At 39.6% G+C, this 17,774-nt stretch overlaps 1 protein-coding gene across 3 annotated transcripts in view; it reads left to right on the forward strand.

The window, feature by feature from the left end:
* Nucleotides 1–2,466, forward strand: part of dipk1c (divergent protein kinase domain 1C) — a 39,297-nt gene extending 36,831 nt beyond the window's left edge. For all 3 annotated transcript variants that reach the window (XM_079361897.1, XM_079361896.1, XM_079361898.1), the window contains 2 exons: nt 178–252; nt 438–2,466. In XM_079361897.1, coding sequence (XP_079218023.1) covers nt 178–252; nt 438–677 — 315 coding nt within the window. In that variant the 3' untranslated portion in view covers nt 678–2,466. The remainder of the gene's footprint in view (nt 1–177; nt 253–437) is intronic.
* The last annotated feature ends 15,308 nt before the right edge of the window (nt 2,467–17,774 follow it).

The raw sequence follows: 17,774 nt of genomic DNA on the forward strand, positions 1-17,774 counted from the left end.
ACTGTTTGAAACAGCATGATGTCATCTGCATAATGGTTGTAAAAGCAGATTAATATTAAGGATTCTTAGATGTTTTTCAGTCTTTGTCTTTTTTGTTTCTTTCCCTATTTATTTCCCTATCAACTATCTTTTTTCCTTATTTTTTTATTCCTCTGTCTTTCTCCTTTTTCACTGCAGGTGATCTGTGAGAAGATCTTCAGGCCGTGGTTTTCTCCAACACTGCTTGGGGCCAAAGCAGGGCTCCCTCTGCAGGTAGTAGCCACAAGAGTCGTGAAAATAGTTAATTGCAGGTGTATTTTGTTCACTGCATTTGACTACATTAAGCTGTATGTAGATGATGATGTATGTATTTACCTTTATTCAACAATAAAGCCATTCCATATTAGTACTCTGTCATGTTTCTGTATCTAAATCGTGTCCTGTGTTTCTCTGCACAGGTGGAGCTGCAGCGAGCGGTGCAGGAGTGTTCAGAAACAGAAGGCGGTGGGGACGATAAAGAGGATGAGGATGGAAGAGATGGAGGAGGAAGAGGAGGAGGAGAGGCAGGGAAAGGTGGAGGCGTCCATCAGCGGCTCCTCAACATCCTGAATCGCCTCCTCCAGGAAGGAGCAGCTTCAGGGGAGGGAGGAGAATCCTGGGAGGGGAAAGGTCACGTCCACACGGCTCTGAACTTCTGAGGAAGTAATTTGGAGACAGAGCCTTACGAATGGCCCTACAAAGAAGATCAGACCTTCACAGAAGTCATTACGGTTTTATAAAAAGTTTATAAGGGTATCATTGGGCTTGTTTTCCTCCTGAAGTTTGAGGAGCAGACTCTGCTGAAATCTTTATCACTAAAACCGATGATGTGGAAATTAAAAATAATTGCTTAGATGATTGCGGACGGGTCAACCCTTTGGATCATTTTGGTGAAAGTTTTAGCCAGCAAAGGGAGGAGCTCTGAAAGAATCAAAATCCATATCTACATGGATGTATATTCCTCACAAATATGGACAATTTCTGAGAAATCATTTTGATAACATCTGGTCAAACATGGACTAGAAATAGACTCTATGAAAATGGACCGTTGACTCCCCCCCTTTAGGACAATGTTTAGTCTGTTTGTTTGTTTTTTCTTCCAGGTTGAGCTTTTTCAGTTCAATAAAAGACAACAGAAAGCCAAATGTGTAAAAGATTGAAGAACGTCTCTGGCCTGCACTGATCCTGGACATTAAATGACCCAACACCTTTGGGAGGAACTGGACAGAAACTGACCAGAAGATTTTGAGTCCCACTTTCTTAAGTTTTTTGCAAAGCAGAAATTTGTTTTTCAAGTTATCATGTTTCTTGATGTAAATATTGAAAATGTTGTGATGTTGCAGAGACATCACTTTAGATTTTGTGACGCTGAATCTTTGGGATGAGGACTGGTTTGTTGTGTAACAGAGCTCAGCGATGCCTTATTTGTCTTCTCATTAGAGGAGTTTAAGTTGGATCCAGTGACCACGGATTCTGTAATTAGTCCTACTGTTATCAGTCCTCCTAGTCTCAGTGAGATCGAAAAACGAAGTGTAAATATTAAGCACTAATGGTATTATTTTAAAGGTCAATTTCATGTTTTAGCAACTTTTTAGGCTTTTAGGAAACGATTCCCTTTGTGTGTTTGTTTGTTTTGTCATTTTAACATTTGGAAGTGGTGCAGCATTGATTGACTCTAGGTTAACTTAGGTTCCAATCAGATGAAAAAGATATTTAGTAAAATAAATAAAGACAAAAATGTAACTGGTAAAACCACAGAAATTCAAAGCAATAAAATTCCCAAACATATTTTTTGGAGTCACTGTTGACCCAAACTAAGGCCGGACTTACTTCCATAAAAGTTCTTCCTTCAAACAAAGGAATCATACTTTTAATACAAGTTAGTCTGTTTTGTTAACATACCAGGCAGCTTCAAACCCAACATCATCAATGAGTTTAGACAAATCAAATAACCCTCAACTCTCTTCCTTAGTTTCCAATGTGTATACTCATAGGTGGACCTTTTTACAGCTGAGAAGATATTTAACTACTTTATATTTCCAGGATTAAGTCTGAAGACAGTAGACAGCTACTTCACCAAGTTTATTTATTTGATTTCTTTGTATTCTATTCTTGTCTTGGTTTTGTCCTTTATCCCCATTTTAAATGTGTGATCCTTGTTTCATATCTATTTTGTTGCGTTGTGAAATGCGGAGAATTTTTTTTTTTTGTCATGCATTGGCACAATATGGTTTACTCCCACTGTCTATGATTAAGTTCAACATGCGAAATGACAGTATCTGATCATATCAGACCATTTGTGTTGTGCTCTGAAAGCTTACCCTTCTCAGGCCAGTAGGGGGCATAGTGGGACTGTGGCTACCTTAGAGAATACAGAAAGTAGAAAAGAGAAAGAGCGTGTTGAAAAGAACCTGCGCCGACAATAAATAAAGTTACAACTTCATCCTCTGCCCAGTGACTCTTCAAGTGTTTTACAACAAATACATAAAAACTAGCTACAGCTAACATTAGCATTCAGCTACCAGAAATAGAACAAGTTGGAAATAGATGCAGTAAGTTCAACCTCAGACTCAAATACTAATGTTGTAGTCAAGACCAAGGCATACGCTAGAATAAGAGTACTCCAAGACCAAGACATTTATGTATTGAGACCAAGACAAGACCAAGACCAAGGCGGGCCGAGACAGAGAGAAGACAAAGACCATAAATACCTCTGAAAAATAATGATCTTGTGTTCAAACGGCACATCGCAAACCTAGACTGTAACATTGGGGAGGTTGCATCCATAATTAGCGGATAATCTTCCAATCATAATAATAGCGATGATAGGTGGTAGTCTTGATTTTATATCCCGAGTCATCCTGTCACAAAAGGGGTAAGTGGGACATTGGTGTGGAACATGGGTCTTAAAGTTTTCTGAAATTGATAACTACAAAAACTGCAAGTGAGAAATTGGAGAGAGGAAAAAAAGAAAACAGACAACAGAAATGGAAGCACTTCTTTCTGAGATGATGAATTAGCACAGAGCAAAATTGAAATTGACCCGGATGCTCTTTGCGTTTCCTTGTCTGACTTCCTGTGCGGGTTGGGATATTCTTTCTAGTTCGACTGGCTTAATGCGCAGCGCTAGCGGATTATGTGAATGTGCCTTATGAGTAAACGCGCCGTAAGACGTGCATCTAAGATACTAAAATGTGCATGCAATTTATAAAACAGTTGTGCAATATAGAAACTGCACTTATGTCGAAAAGAAAAGGTATCCATTCCTCCTTCCAGGCTCTGTATTGTTCCCTGCAGAGAGGTCGAATCCTGCTAAAATTCCCTTGAGATGTTTCATGCTCTGGCCACATGTGGATGAACTGAGGTCATGATAGATTTAACAAGAGAAAAAAACTCAATATTACCATGAGTTCATAGTCTGAGCATAAATGACTGCAGGCATCAGAAGAAGCCTTGTGTTTTATATTTCGTCCTCTCTCCGAGGAGCCCACTCATTTCAATATGAGAACATATTATTTTTTCACGCTTCAAACACTTAGTTTACATCTGGTCCAAACGTGTTATTATTTTGTAAGAGATGGAGAGAGGATGAGGCTAATATGTTGTGTCTACCGCCAGTCTCCTGCTCCCTCTTCTTCTTCTCTGCTTTCACTCAGGTTTCTGGGATTTTGGCAGAAACACAGTAACCTGATCATCGTGTCTGGAGAAATATAGATCTGTATCAGCACTTTTAGGAAATCCACAGAAATGTATTCCTGCTGAGGGTTTTTCCTCATTTTATTATGATTTTACAGATCAGGGTGAAGTTGGTTTCCCGATATTCAGACGTTAAAAGATGCTGAAGAAATTTGCCTGTGAAAGAAATACAATCATTTCTTTAATGTCAGCACAAACTACAGGGGGCTTTAGAAGCCAAGAACACCAAGCCAAGAGGACTCAACAACAAGCACTCTAATTTTATAGAAGTCTAGATAAAACGTACTTGTCAGTTGATTTATTCTCAATCAGCATGATGTTCACTCAGTAAATTATGGTCACATTTTAAGTCAAACAGAAGACAAAGAGGAGTCTGGTTCCTTTTGATTTATAAGTTAATAGCACAGCCAATCTGATGCACAGCAATATTAGACACGTCAGGTGACAGATAAAAGAGTAGAAAAGTCTGTATATTGTCACCATTGGCGATAATTAAAAGCTCCATCAATAACATGACTGCTCCACAAAACTGAAGAAATAAAATCTGGCGCTCCCTCGACTATGGTGGCCCTGAAGGTCCACTGTCTAAATTTTAAGATTGGTTAAGAACTATGAAAACATTTATGATGTTAGCTCACTCAGACACAGGGAGAGGCAACAGTAACGTCTAATGGAGATGAGGTGGGAAATGAATTTTAGCTGGACGGCAAAGGAGAAGTGGAGCTCTGTGTGAGACCGCACCTTCCAGTGGAAGTAAATGCATTTTTTAACGTCTATCCCAACTTAAATGAAGTTTGGGAGGATAAGAGCCATGTTGTTTAATGCATACGTAAAGGAAAGCATAAATGAGTTGTAAACGGGCAGTGAGTAAGACTTTACTTTCATTCTGTTTCAGACTGAGCAGAGGATAATCTCTGAACACTATCAGTCTGTGAGGTTCGTCTTTCCAGTCCCAACTCGTAGCCATCGTGCAGGAAGAGACAAGCTGAGCTCCTGGAATTCTTCCTGTCTGCCAAAAGAAGGTCATTAAACTTCAGCTTCATGCTCCTGTATGGATGAAATTGAGATTGTCAAAGATTTATGTTTGTTCATTAGCCCAATTTATGAGCCACTGATTTATCAAAGATGGGTTTCAAGTTTTAAAGTCCTGCTCTGTTTTTCTAACATGAGGAGATAAATGATCCAGTTGTGTTCAGACTGGTAGTTTAATTTCTTCCCTCAGGGTTTACAGATCTGTCAATCATCACGTTAGTCTACCTGCATGCAAACAGGTTTTAAATTAGACAAACATGCAAAGAAGGGAGCTTGAAGGGAGATGAGCACGGTTGGTGGAAAAAGATCTAACGAGTTTACAACAGGCTCAAATCGTTTCTCTGTTTGCTTTAATATATGTCTCCGGATTGTCAGTTCTGCTTCCTGGTTCTGTCTGGTTACTTTCTCATCACTCGAGAAGTTTAAAAATGGAAACACTCAGCCTACAAGGAATCAACACACCCAGAAGCAACTTCCCGCTCCCAGAAATGTGTGATGTGAACTCGACATACAAATAGCCCCCGTCACGGCACAAGAACACAGAGTCATTCTTTTAAAATGGTCCCTGTTAAATCTATTTCCAAGTGTGTGTAACATTCTTTCTGAGCTCTCTCAGAGCAGCATGTTTAAAGCCTGACTGTGTAATTAATTGATGAGGGAGTCTGGTTCGTTCTCAATCTGAGCTCTGCGGCTTGGCTCCACTTCAATTAAACAACGGGAGATAAAACGGCTCGATGGCGCTGTTCTTTGGAAACTCATTTCACACCGCGTTGGGTCTGAGAGGAGGACAGACAGACAGACAGACAGACAGACAGACAGACAGACAGACAGACAGACAGACAGACAGAAAGACAGACAGACAGACAGACAGACAGACAGACAGACAGACAGACAGACAGACAGACAGACAGACAGACAGACAGACAGACAGACAGACAGACAGACAGACAGACAGACAACTTTGAGAGAAAGTAAAGATAAATCAGCACGCTGCACACGTCCGTTGAACAAATGTATGACTTTTTAAGATCCAAACAAAGAAAAAGGAATGGCCATTTTTACTGATAATAAATAATAATCAATTACATTTATAACCATAATTTGAAGTAAATCTCACAGTGCTACAAAATAAAATCATTTTGCATTCCCACATTACTCTGCTTTGATTCCCAATTTGAAAATGTAGTTTACATATCTTGCAGGTCAGCTTATTGTTGTTTTTCCTGCCAACCATCAGCTATTTATTTTTTATCTTTATCATTTATTTCTTTATTTCTTTATTTATATGAACTATAAAAAACTAAATTATAAAATGACCTCACCAGACATTAAGGAAACATACTGTGTTGAAATGCTGGCTTCTCTGACAACAATGCAGAAGCCACTGTTTGCTCCTCCTAAGTTGTGAGTCCAGTCAAGAATTGTATTTTTCTGTATTTGTTTTGAGCAGAGAAGATAGTCGGCTTTAAGGCACCACCACTTGTCTGTTTCATGACCATTATCACAGCAAACCAACAGGTGGCAATGAAAGCAGGAAAGTGAACTGGTTCAGATAAAACTGATATACTACCTGACCGAAAAGGCTTCCGCATTTTTCTAAAAAAGCTCCATGTGCAGAAACTTGGTCAAACTAGGATCAACATGGCTGCTTTCTTTATAGGAAAAAACATCCAAACATAGCACACTGCAAAGCATCTCAAAACTAGCTGCTGACATTTGTGTTTTATTCTCCTTCAGATCTGCTCAGTTTTTGAAAAACAGATAGCACTTAGAAAGTTGATATAGTATATATAAACACTGTTGGTTGTTTTTCTACAAAATCCTGTTTTCAGTGTCTTTAACATTTAATTGTCCCAAGGTTTATGTAAATATAAGCAAAGACTTCATTTTTAAGACGTTAAGAATCACATCCAGGGGAGAAACAGTAATATAAATCGATTTGGTCTCAGTAAAACTGCAGGTATTGACTCGTGGAGCTTTCTGGAAGTCATCAAAGAGGAAGTGAAGAACATGTGTGTGCTTTAATGTAACCTGGAGTTATTATAAGGGCCCTCAATGCGACCCGGAGGCCTCCAACTGATGTACGTTAGAGCACATAATTTGAGTAAACACTCTCACATGTTCAGACCTGGACACAGCAAAGATCGGATTTCAACACAAGGCGGTCATATCTAGTGACTTTCTGATCTATACTCAAATCCGATCCAAAACCCAGCGGTGTAACTCTGACTGTGAAATAAAAACAACCTCTGGAAGCAGATTTTGTGCACATGGTATTGATGTTGTGCCACAGTGCCTTAAAGTAACACTTAGAACCCTTGACAGCTGCACTTTGAAGTGTGGAGATAATTTCCTTTATGGCAGGTTTGTACTTGTGCATGTTCTCCACAAGATAAATGTAGAAAATGGATAAATACAGGCGAGCGCGAACAGGACGATTGACAATAATAACAAAGTCTCTGTTTGGAATAAAGAAGGACAATTATTTTGCTTCCTGGATAAAATGTTGTATAGGAAGCAATGAGATAGAGTTAATGTGCAAGCGAGGACTGTTTTTTCTCTCTTCCTGGCAGGGATCCTCTTTTCCTCTTCTCGCTTTAGAAAAAAAGGAAAGAGGGCTGAGTCAAATGTAGGACCCCCATTGAGCTGAGCCCCAAATTTCACACTGTAATGAGGGGTAGTAGACACATGAGCGTTTACACTAAGGCTCGGCAGAAAACTGAAAAACTCCAGAGATATCGTGTATCGCTATACAGATAAAGAAAAATGTTTGGTTCACTCTCCTAACACTATTTTACACTAAGCAATCTGGATAAATGCGTACCAGAACACCTCTTTCTGTGGCCTAAGCTGTCTGATTGTTGGAGGTTGGGTATTAAGAATGTCCCCAGGAGGTTTCTAGATGGACCTGGGTAATCCCAAAGTAGAAATACTCTCTCTATAGTTAGAATGGGGCTCTGAGCATTAGCTAATGAGGAATAATCCCATGCTACAGTATTTTGTCCCTTTAGGGGCTCCATATAAAAGTCTTCACAGTGTCCCACTGCTGGATCTTTCAGCATCTCATTTCACTTCACACAAAAAAGCCTCAGACAGCTCAGCTGAGGAGTCAAAAGTGATATCTGCCTTCAGTTCTTTTGTTTTCATTCAGTTTTGGATTCGTGCCGCTCACTTACATGCACTAGCGTCGATGGTCCAGAAGCAGAATTCAGCTCATGCTTTGAGTGTTGGAGAGGCTTGATTGGTTTATAAAAAACCAATCAAGCCGAAGTTTGGTCGAAGTTTTTTTTAAAGAAGTATTTAAAGTGATTAAACAGTGTTGTCTTTAATGCAGGTAGACATAATACCATAAGCTTAACTTTATTGTCAGCACTTTTGCCTATTTTTAAAAAATGAAAACTAATTTACAATCTTTTCACTCATCTGTCTGATGCCCCGCCCTGAGCTCTTGTGTAAACCAGGTCCAGATTGAAACATCTAATCTGGATAAAGAGAGTTAACTAAAGAATTAGCAGACCTAAAACAGATCCATCTGATCTTGGTCTCTTAACACCTCCAGCTTTCTGCTGTGGCATTTTTTTTCTGGACGTCTATGACAGATCCAGCGCTGCAGTCAAACAATAAGCAGATCACGCACAGAGACAATTCTTACTGGATAAAAACAGTCCTGATGCTGATGCTTTCTTTAAATGATTTTCGGGCCTGATTCACCAAAGGATGGCACCTGCTAAACCTGTGCAAATGAGTCAAAGACACACTATCTAATTTGCATCATGTACAAAGGGTTAAATGCACCCTAACTGGAGAGCAAACAGCACCTTCGTGCAATGCTGTTCAGACAAGTATCATGCAGTCATTCTGGGAAAAACTGGCATTTTTCTATGAAAATCAGCATCATTGAACCGTCTATCTCACAACACTGTTATAGCCACGCACACTTCAGAGTAAAAAATGACTGATCTGTGAGAGTTAGTGGTAACTGCACCTATGATCAGGAAAATGTGTGACTTCAAGTCTGTATATGCATGACTGACATAACTGCATCCTATTAAATAAGTCCAGCGCTGTCAGCAGCTCCACACTACTTCCACGTGTGGAAACAGTCTGGAGTCGTTGCCATGACGACAATTTGAGTCTTTTTTGTTTGAGTTGTCCTTTCTTGCTCCATGTTTTAAACGGTAAAATTAATGTCACATTTTTGACAAGAGGTGCAGATCGCTTCTGTCCACATTCAGAGACGAAACAAGTACGGCGCAAGACCACTTTTGTGGCGTCTTTGTGACTGAATATCATTAGAGCTATATTCTTTGTGAATAAGTCCCGGAGACAGAACAGATGGAGGAAGGAAATTAACAACTTACAGAGCTAATAGCAGCTGCTATTTATTTACAGTGAATCAGGCCCCTCAGAGACATATTGTATTTATGTTACAGGATATATTTTACAATCAATCTCTTTAAATAATTTTAAGTCTTCTTACAACTGATCTGTAAAGTTTCCATCCCTCTGGGAACAAGGGAAGTGAAACAGAGTGATTAACCAGGACCCTTGACCCCATCGGTTCAGATATCAAACTAGCTGTTGGTGTAACATTACAATCCCCTCGAGGTCCACTTGACCTCCCTGACACTTGCTGAGGCCTCAGGTCACTGAACAGATGCTTAATTGATGTGTTTTTGCTTTGAAATAATTAGTTTGTGCATGAAGGGGAGAAATTAAAGCCCAGTTTGAGGTTTGAGCTGTCTCCTCCTGAGTGCGGAGGGTTAAATTCAAAGTGAGAGTTTTATCCAGAGGAGCCGCGGGCTGCAGCTTTCATCTGCTGCTCCTTTTAATGAATCAGACTTCAGCAGCAGAGTTCAGCCTCCGCCAGGCTTTTTAATTCATCACTCAAACCGGGGAGCATTCATTACATCCACCTGACAGGGGAGGAAAGTGGAGGACATTTGTCAAAGCTGCATCAGGTTCTCCTTTTATATTACATTACACATGCTGGATTAAAAGCAAGACCTGTTTCAGAAAAAAGATCGCCTTCAACGGGTAAAAAATATGCAGATGAAACAGGTGACCTTATCACCTAAAAGGGACAGCTTTCAGCAAAACATTAAAATAATTTATTTAGGATACAGAGACAAGAATCAGAATCGTGTTTTTATTGCCAAGTAAATTTACTTACACAAGGAATTTGTCTTGGTGTGTTGGTGTGAAAGAAAAAACAAGGCTAAAATAATAAGAAGTACTTAAATAAAATGAAATATATCTCAAATTAAAGCTGACTTTCTGTCCCGCAGCTCTTCTTGTGAACGAGCCTCTGAACTAAAAGCTTGTGACGAATATGTGCTCTGCTTGAGTCCGTTATCAGGTTGGAACGCTTCAAATCAAAGTGGAAGAAAGATTATTCTTAAGTCTTTACTCTGTTCGAAGCTGAGCTAACACCATCTCTTAACATACATACATTTGTTTCCTACAGTGTTTCTGTGTGACTCTTACCTGGAGTCATTTAATCGTGACTTTGCGCAGGATTTGTGTGCGCTGCATTCAGTCCACGCTTTGCACTTCAGAGCTCATTTCCACCGCACATGCACACATGCCAGGTATGATGTTCGGCTTTAGGGTATTGGCATGCCGACATCTGCATAATAATGCCTAATTTAGAAAGATGTGGAAATGCAGACAGAGAGAATCTGATGGAAGATAATGTCTCAGGGGTTTTTCTCTTAAGGTAACAGTAAAGAAAGCAGCAGAAACTTTCTTTGATAAAATAAACTTCAAACAGTCTCAGAGCCAAAGAGGAGCTTTGATGTTTGGTTATAAACTTTGCGATCTTATCACTTCATATATAAAAAGTGACTTTAAACCACACTCTCTTTTAAAGAAGAACTGGAGCGCGACCATAGAAAATGTTTTTACTGAAAAGACTGTGCAGACTTCCTCTATAAACGTCTTGCATGGTTTGTCTCTGTCTTAACTACAGAGCAAACTGTTTGACTGAGTTGGAAATCAGTCTGTTTATGGAACAGTAAAAAAGTCAAGTTAGTCACTCTGCACTGTTAAAACATGCCAAGGTCAGTATCTGCATCTGTGGTCAATATATTCTAAAAGAATGTCCTGATGAGGGAGCAGGTACGACGGTTATGCCAGAAAATCACTCAACAAGCACCTGACAGAAACAAGCAACCATACCTCAAATATAAACAAATAAAAAGGAGTTCCTGGGTTGACCCAGATCAGTTCACAGTCTGACAATAATGAAGAAAGACATCACAACACAAAAAGAAACAAGCAGCTCTGGTTTTATCCTGTGAAGCTTCCAATCTCTAAAAATCTATCCTCTTAAAAAGAGACATGATTGCAGAGAAGAAATCAATAGAAGGGCTCACATGAATAATGAATAGGTGGAGGCTCGTTAGTCATGTTTGTCTGCTTTAAAACACCGTAAAAAAAAAATGCAGCGAATAACACTCAGTGAAACAGTGATCAAAAGATCCTACTTCAGTCAATGCGTACATCCATTAAAATGTCTTTCAATTAATGTTTTTTTTTCCTGTTTTAATTCTGTTCAGCCAATCAGTGAAACTGGTACAAGCAAAGTCGATCGATGTGAGGAGTTGATTAAATCTATTTTCAAGAGGTTGAGCCTCAGACACACGAGTCAGCCGCCCGCAAATTAAACCTCTTCATCTTCATGCCAGACACAGGCAGATCAATGCAGATCAGACTGAGCATGCTCTGTTCAAGCCTTCACTCAGTAAAACTCAGTTTGAACTGATTTTAGAAATACTGAGTAGTAACCGTTGCGATACTGTAAAAGGTAGGTGTGCTCAGTCATGAAATCTGTTTGTGCCTTAATATGACAACATGAGGTCAACTCCTCAACACAGACACAGATCAACAGTGGAAAACAAACACAGACAACAAAGGTGAGCAGTCAGAGTAGAAAGTAGAGAGTAGGGAAAATTTAAGACCCAGAATGAAACACCAATAGGAGGAAGTTAAGAACCTTGCAGTTGTGAGTTGACAGTGCTGAACACCACACCATGTGCCGTCATAATTACAGAATGTATTAATGCTGCAAGATGTCTACAACCCTAAAGGAGTGAAACATCTTCTTTGACTCATATACATCATTGTGTTTACAGTGCAAAGACACTGAGCAAAAGTTCAAATTCACCAGTCGTAAAATCTATCCCAGCAGATGCACAAACACACTGTTGTATGACAAGGTGTGTGTATTTAAGGAAATTGCGTCTTTGTTGGTCAACAGTCCGATGTCTGATGGAAACTTCAAGGGAGGCCCAAAATCACCAGGTTCACTTTCATGAGAAGGTGGAGTCCAAGGACACACGCAGCGAGCATGAAAAGAGCAACAAACGAGAGATTTCTGTCTTTGTTCTCGGGTTGTCAGGAAATCTTTTGTCCTGGTTTCTGTCTTTTATTCGTGTGCATAAACAGACAAGAAAAGAACGGCGAGGAAGAAAAGGGGAGGATGAATCCGTGTCAGACCTGTGGGGACAGCTCGATTGTCTCTGAGGAAAGAAAAACTACCGCACGGATAAAGGAGGGACAAAGTCATCGCCTGGAGGAAGCGCAGGAACGTCTCAGAGTGAAATGTCAGGGGACAGAAGCAGCAGATTTTGCTCAGGGAGAGAAAACCTGGAAGCGAAAGCCGTTTTTATACGAGAATCCTTGAAAATGTTGAGAAAATTTCAGCACAGCTGGTCCCTGAAATTTACAACATTTACATTTACATTTAAGTTACTATTAATACACACACAAATTTCTCCTGTTGCATGGACTGAGGCTTTAAGGAGGAAAGAAATGATGTGAGTCTGTTGGAAGTCAGTTTGTGCTTTTATATCAATGATTCATGAACCTGGCCGTGTTTTAAGTTTAAACAAAGAGCTGCTTTATTACGTGAAAGATAATGGCACGTACCATCATTTCCCCCTACTGCTCTCTTGTGGAGAATTTTCCTGAATATCTCCTGCTGCGTTTAAACAACAGCTCAGCCAGACTTGTCACACGAAATCTACAAAGCTGGAAGCTGGCAGGAAAAGTCAGCGAGAAAAAGTTGGTCGTTTGTGTTAAATCTCAAACTCACCAAACTCAGGAGTTTAGTGCAAGTGTGAAAACATAATAATTACCGTGTACCAGAAAGGACCTGCTTAAACCACAATAGTAGTTAAACCTTATTTAACCAGCAAGAAACTTGTTAAGAAAATAAATCTCATCAAAGACAAGCAGCAGCACAGTTATCAAAGTGCTTAAAAAAAGCAAACAAACTTAATATAAGATACACGATAGACAGAAAAGTATGACTTAAAGGCCAACACAGCAAACATTAGTTAAAATAGACCAAAATCAAAATCAAATTAAAACAAACATTTACCATCAGATGTACAAGTAATCACCTTAAAATCACCCAATGAGAGCAGCTCTTTAAGTCTTTTGTGATTGGTTCCAAATAAACGGAGCAGTAGACTTAATCTTTTCCCCAGTGAGGTTTGACTTCTGGAACAGGCCGTAGGAACAATTCCTGGGACCGAAGATTATACGTTACTTTACTCTTCTGACAGATGTTGGTCAGAGGATATGAGGGAAGCTGAACTAGACTCTGTTTTTAAATGTAATTCTACGTGTGGACAAAAGAAGACCATCCAACACATGCATGCAACAAACAGTGATGAGTCAGGGCTTTAAGATCAGCAATGAAGCTCCAAGATTTGTGCTCCACAGCCTGCAGACAATGTGAGCTTTGAGGCGAGGCGTGCATGTATAAAACAAAACCCTGGTCCAGCACCGACAGACAGTTAAAGAAACCAGTCTCACTACGGCAACCTTTGTGACTAAAATTAAAAACCCAGTTTCCGATTCAACTTCTCTATTAACAAGGAGAGAAAGACAGACTCATTCTGTAGTCTCTATGTTTTCACTGTACCTCCTTTTTCATTAAAGATACTTTTCTGCAAGGTTTTATTATTCCACGCCGACCTGCTTGTATATATTTACATATTTATATTGTGCGCAGGAAGCTTTAGAAGCTTCTTAACAAGAGCGCAAGAAAAGAGGCCTCATTTATTAATGTATAAAGCAGTGTTCACTTCCCCTCCGCTCCTCTTCTTCTCCTCCATCTAATCCAAATCTTTTCTAACTCCAGAAACCAAGATGTTCCCACCAGGATGCCGACCTGTGGCTTCATTATTTCTTACACACGGTCTATGATTAAAGCCTAATCCAGCACTACTGACATCAAGGTTTTTATCTTTTTCAACTGGAAATGATGAACAATAAACTCTAAATCGTGATTCTAAATAGCGACATTAAAATGTAATCGTCAGACAATTAACTAATTACATTTTCAGTATATAAGTCATCACAGAGGGGAAATTCTGGTTTACACTCTGTAACTGAGAGACATGCTTCACTTTTAAGTTCGAATTACACACATGCACAAACAGGACCTGTGGACATGCATCAGTGGAGAAATGTCAGAGTGGGGCTGCTACTATTTTGCCCTGAGACGAGAAAAATACGTTTTTCTTTTCTTGAAAGTTTTCTTCATGTGATGCAAAAAGTGTCACATGAAGAAAACTTCCTTTAACCTTCACTGATATTTATGCTTTAAAGCATTCAACATTTTGGAAACAGGACATCCAACTTGACCGCTAACTCTCAGTAAAACACTATAAATAACACAACACACAAACACACACATACATACACACACTGTAAAAGATGCAGTTAGCTGGTTCATATCCATCACTCTGACTTTCTCCTGGTTTCCGTCCCACAGAAACAATAGAGTCTTTGTGCAGGATCTGGACTGAGTCTCTCCTCTCTGCAGCCTCGCCAACTTCTCCACACGAGGATTCAGGAATTAAGCAATAAAAAAGGAGGCGGTCGAGATAAATCCCACAGTTTCTGAAACACCCCGCCCACCACCACTATCCCTCCAGAACAAACCACAGCAGAACACTAACTGGTGGCTGACTTTTTCATTGTGTGTAAAAGGTTTCTGCAGTATTTAAAGATCAAACTTAAGACATTTTAAGGCCCAAACAAAGGAAGATTCTGCACATTTTTTGACTTCAAGTGGGAGTCAACTGCTTTGATTTCTATTGTCCCAGGTCATCTTACGTTCATTGTCCCTGCCGTCAGAAACATTTTCTTCATCGTGCATTTTGCCATGTTTTGCTTCTCTCTTACATCTCTTACATCATGGTTTGTGAATGCGTACATTAAGAGCTGCTCTAACTCTAAATGTGAGTTGTAACACAAATAAATCACAAGTCGATTGAACAAATCAATATTTTGGCCCTTCATGCTGGTCAAATGTTGTGTGGGCCTGCTCTTCTACCTCTCCTGCCTGGATGTAAACAAGCATAGTGATCTGATAGGTTCTTGAAGTAAAAAGTTGTATGTAGGCTGTCTCAGGTTATACTGGCACACCAGGAGCTCTGAGTTACATGCAGACACGCAGATCCTGCAGGGAGGACTGAAGGCTGGCCGTGCTAGCACTGCTAATGTTAGCCCCACTCAAATAACATGGTTTACTCTGTGACAATTTAGAATAGATTGTGCTCAATTTGGACTTCTCTGAGTGCGTTTGTATCTTTAGATCAGTCAGGTAAATTGAATTTAACTTTCCCGTCGACTGACTCATAAATCTGGGACTGGGAAAATCCCAAGCCTCTTCTACTACTAAACTTTAGCTTCATCAAGATTCACAGGTGGGTTTAATCAAAGAACCTATGTTTCAGAATGTTTTAAGAACTCTTGAAGTGATTTAGAGTCCAAATCCCTGTTTAGTTTTTCCACCTCCGTTAGAGCCTCTTAACATGAGAGGTTTCTGTAACACTCAACTCCCAGCCGAAAGCTGATATACAGTGTGTGTGTGTGTGTGTGTGTGTGTGTGTGTGTGTGTGTGTGTGTGTGTGTGTGTGTGTGTGTGTGTGTGTGTATTTGTGTCGGATCTCTCACAGGTTTGACGTGACTCATGGGATGGAGCCAGATGTTGATATGGCAATAGTATTGATGAAACACCTGACAGCTGACAATGACTTCATCTACAGAAAATCTGATTGGACGCACGCACGCACGCACACACACACACACAAGCACACACACACACACACAACGTGTCTAACATAAAGGAATTCCTGTAGTGTAAAAAGCCTCCCACAGCTCAGGATTGAGTTTCCTGATGGGGGCAGCTATCAAATTGCATTGTTGGAAACCTTTGATTACTTATGGGAGTGATGTCACAGGGTACAGCACACAAACTTGCTTTCTTGGCAAAAGACCATAGATCAATTTACATTGTTTCATGCATGCAGCAATTTGGTTATTATATTTTAGTGGATGGGGAAAAAATGGGTGAAACCTGCTGAGCCACCTGGCAACATGAATGCTACTGCTGTCCAGGGTGAAGATATTTAAGTTGTATTCAAATCCTGTTTGACCCTCAATATAAATCTGTTAGGTAAGCTAATAATAACCAATGTACAATTACAGTTTTAAACTTAAGCTTGTTGAGTAGAAATATGTTGCAGATATATGTGTTTTGGAGAGAAAGTGCAAACAAGTTGCTGTTTGGTTACGTTTCTTAAACTACTTTGTATGGTTCAGGAAAAGATCTTGGTCTTTATCAATCAATCAATCAATCTTTATTTCTGTAGCACATTAACAACCTTGGTTCGACCAAAGTTGCTGTACAAGCAAAATACAGACTATGGGTATGGATACTTAGTATATATAAGTATATACATAACGCATGTAGAGTATGTGACGGAGCTTTAAAATGGGCTTAAAAAACTGCTTATAAGAAGTCTACATTTTTGTGCACATTTCTGTGTACGCAGTCGCATGCAGTGATTTAACGATTACTGCCAATCAAGACGCAGCTGTTGCAGGTTAAGAGCCAAAACACATTCAAGGGTTATAAAAACCTTACTGTGGATGTCTGGGTGACAGAGACACTGAACAAATAATTTCACAGTCCTAAACTCAGCCAGAACTTTTTCACTCGGGTAATTAATTAAAATGGTATATATTGTTTTGATCGTTGTAAAAGATAAGCTGTGATGTATGCATCACTCTCCTCAGTTGTTGCATTAGAGTGATGATACCTTTTTATTTTCTTCTCTCTCCACTCTGGCTGGGTTTGGACACTGTAAAATCACTGCCGTTAGAAACACCTGACAGTTTACACTGCACTGTATGTGTTGGGTCTGGGTATTTGAACAGACAATTGAAAGTGTACTGACATGCTATAATGAAGGCAATGTTTGTGCTTTGACATGTTTAGCTAGCTGCTCTGACAGCAAATGGATAAAACATTGCCATTGAATAGAGTGTTGATGTTTCAGGCTGGATGCTTTTATTTCTTTCGCAATGGTCACATTATAGCAATACTATTCGGACAGCCAATTAAATGTGTCACTTTAAAGAGGATATTTACCAAACGGATACAAATAACTGCAGCTTGCATCAAGCTACATTGATATAGGCCTTGTTCACATTCATCAAACCACATATACAGTACAAGTGTTTTTGAATGCCATTTAAATGCTTCAATGTGTCTTCTGCCTCACTCGTAACGCAACACCATCGACAATAACAATGATGTAAATCCGGCAAGCCTATATTTTTTACTGATATGTGGGGTAGCCTATACATGTAGTTCTGGAAGAAATTTTGAGAGGTCAAGGACAGTGAAAGTGAAGTGTGTTGTGTTTAATTTGGGGATTCTGACAACCAAACGAGGATCTGAGGGAGCGGCACATCAATTAATTATTGCTGACTCTCCCAGACATTAGAATTTGGAACATTGCTTCATAGAGATAGAATTTAGAATGTTAGGTCATTGTGAGGTCATACTAAGGCTTTTTCCACCTCACAATGACCTTTAGAATCCTGAAATGTACTGTATCAAGGGGAGTCAAAAGCAGATCATTGCAACTTGAGCAGTTGGACAAACCACACACAATTCGAGTTTTCAAATACATTACCTGAAATATTGGAACTAACCC

This window comes from Symphodus melops (assembly GCF_947650265.1).
Source record: "Symphodus melops genome assembly, chromosome: 14".
NCBI lineage: Eukaryota > Metazoa > Chordata > Actinopteri > Labriformes > Labridae > Symphodus > Symphodus melops.